Below are 1,747 nucleotides of genomic sequence, written 5' to 3' on the forward strand. Positions count from 1 at the left end.
TGGTGATTTTTGTTGTACATTTAATAGGTTTTAGATTGTTTATATTTTGTCATTGGTCTTTCTTAATAATATTGTTCCTTATTATTTTGTGATCAATGATGGGATGGGTCACATGGTTATGGGCAGCACTCAGAGTGAATATAATCAGCTGTGTGAGGTGTGTGTGGAGGAGAGGGTGAGAGGGTCGCTGTATTTATTGTTGACCACTATCTTTACACAGCTGGATTATTCAGAAAATATATATTGTGCACGTTACAATAAGTTGATGATTTTCATTACATTAAGATTTTGTATTTTATTTATGACAAACCAGGCCCTACCTCAGCCTCTCAGACACTTGTCTTTGTTCCTGAAGTTGCTATAATTACTTAGACACAGAAAAAGAAAAAAAGCGGTAGCATTTTTTACATTCAACTCATCCTTTTTTTACTCTTTATAAACTAATTATATCATTGGCTATTGCCCGTCTGTGTTCATGTCTGATCAGTTTGAAGGTATTTGCAAGTCTTTTCTCAACCCTGTGTCCGTGCTAGTATTGTTGTCTGTGCGTGCATGTGTGTGTGTGTACTGTACCTCCGTCATTCCCCTCAACAACCAGCTGTGTGAACTCCTGCAGCTGAACCTTCAGCACCTGCAGAGGATCATCATTAGTGTCCACACACACCGCACTTCCTGAAAACACAGCAGAGGGGAAATGCAGCGATGTGACAGGTTTGTTTACATTGACACATCTCTGTTGTGATAAGGAAAGAGACACCATGAGACAGCGTGAGGAGATTTATACTCTATCGTCCACCTTCTAAACTACTATGAGAAAAAAAGAAAGAACATAGAAAATAAACAAATGATGGTTATCGTAATCTTAGTAAATGCTGAATGACCCACCCTCCTGCTGCCTGTGTCTCTGGCAGGACTCCACATAGTAGGAGTACTGAGCAGCAGGGATCTTATCTGCCCTGAATACACACAGGCAAGAAAACACACTTATATGATAAAAAGTTATAATTAAATCAAACATTTCCTTGCATTGAATTTGTTAAAATAATACATTTTGGTGGCAATACATAAATATTAGACATGTATATTATCATTATATAGTATATTAAATCTAAGAACATAGTGTAGAGAAAAAATAAATTGTACATTATTTATGAGCTTATGATAATGACTCACTTTTTCAGAGCCCCTATGAAACTCATGCGAGCATCGGCATTGACAGGAAGCTGGAAATGAAAGACAGGTAAACAGGAAGTGATGCATGTGATGTGAAAAATTGTGACAAAATGACAAAAGAACTTCACACCTGAGCATTTAAAGATAAGACTGAGAATGATAGATGCTCACCGTCCTCTGTGTCAGCAGGGCAGGGAGGAATCGCGTCAGGAAGTATGGCCTCCGGAAAATACTGAGTGGAGACAGAGGGGACAACATGAAACCTTCACACCCTCCTCTGTGCGTCCTGAATGTGCTGCAGGTGTCATGTGTTGTAGATACCTGGCCTCCATGACTGTAGCAGAGATTCTTCCTGTGCTGTCAAACAGAGACAGCGCCTTCACCACATCCTGCACAGCCTGGCACTGCGGCCACACACACACACACACACACACACACACACACACACACACACACACACACACACACACACACACACACACACACACACACACACACACACACACACACACACGTTTAAAGGTGGCAGAATTGTACAGTAAGCTCTCGGAGGCTAAAGATAGTTGTGCTGAAT

General features: G+C 40.5%; 1 protein-coding gene across 1 annotated transcript; it reads right to left on the minus strand.

Moving 5' to 3' along the window:
- Positions 1 to 573: 573 nt before the first annotated feature.
- On the minus strand, positions 574 to 1,589 carry LOC104956129 (FA complementation group A; the record flags this gene model as incomplete). The annotated part of the gene is made up of 5 exons (XM_010783573.1): positions 1,495 to 1,589; positions 1,345 to 1,405; positions 1,174 to 1,223; positions 886 to 956; positions 574 to 672 (listed from the first exon to the last, which is right to left on the minus strand). Coding segments are annotated over exons 1-5 (292 nt in total), but the record flags the coding sequence as incomplete, so codon positions are not given.
- Positions 1,590 to 1,747: the final 158 nt, after the last annotated feature.

The sequence above is a fragment of the Notothenia coriiceps genome, unplaced genomic scaffold, assembly GCF_000735185.1.
Source record: "Notothenia coriiceps isolate Sejong01 unplaced genomic scaffold, NC01 NC01_scaffold00025434, whole genome shotgun sequence".
Lineage (NCBI taxonomy): Eukaryota > Metazoa > Chordata > Actinopteri > Perciformes > Nototheniidae > Notothenia > Notothenia coriiceps.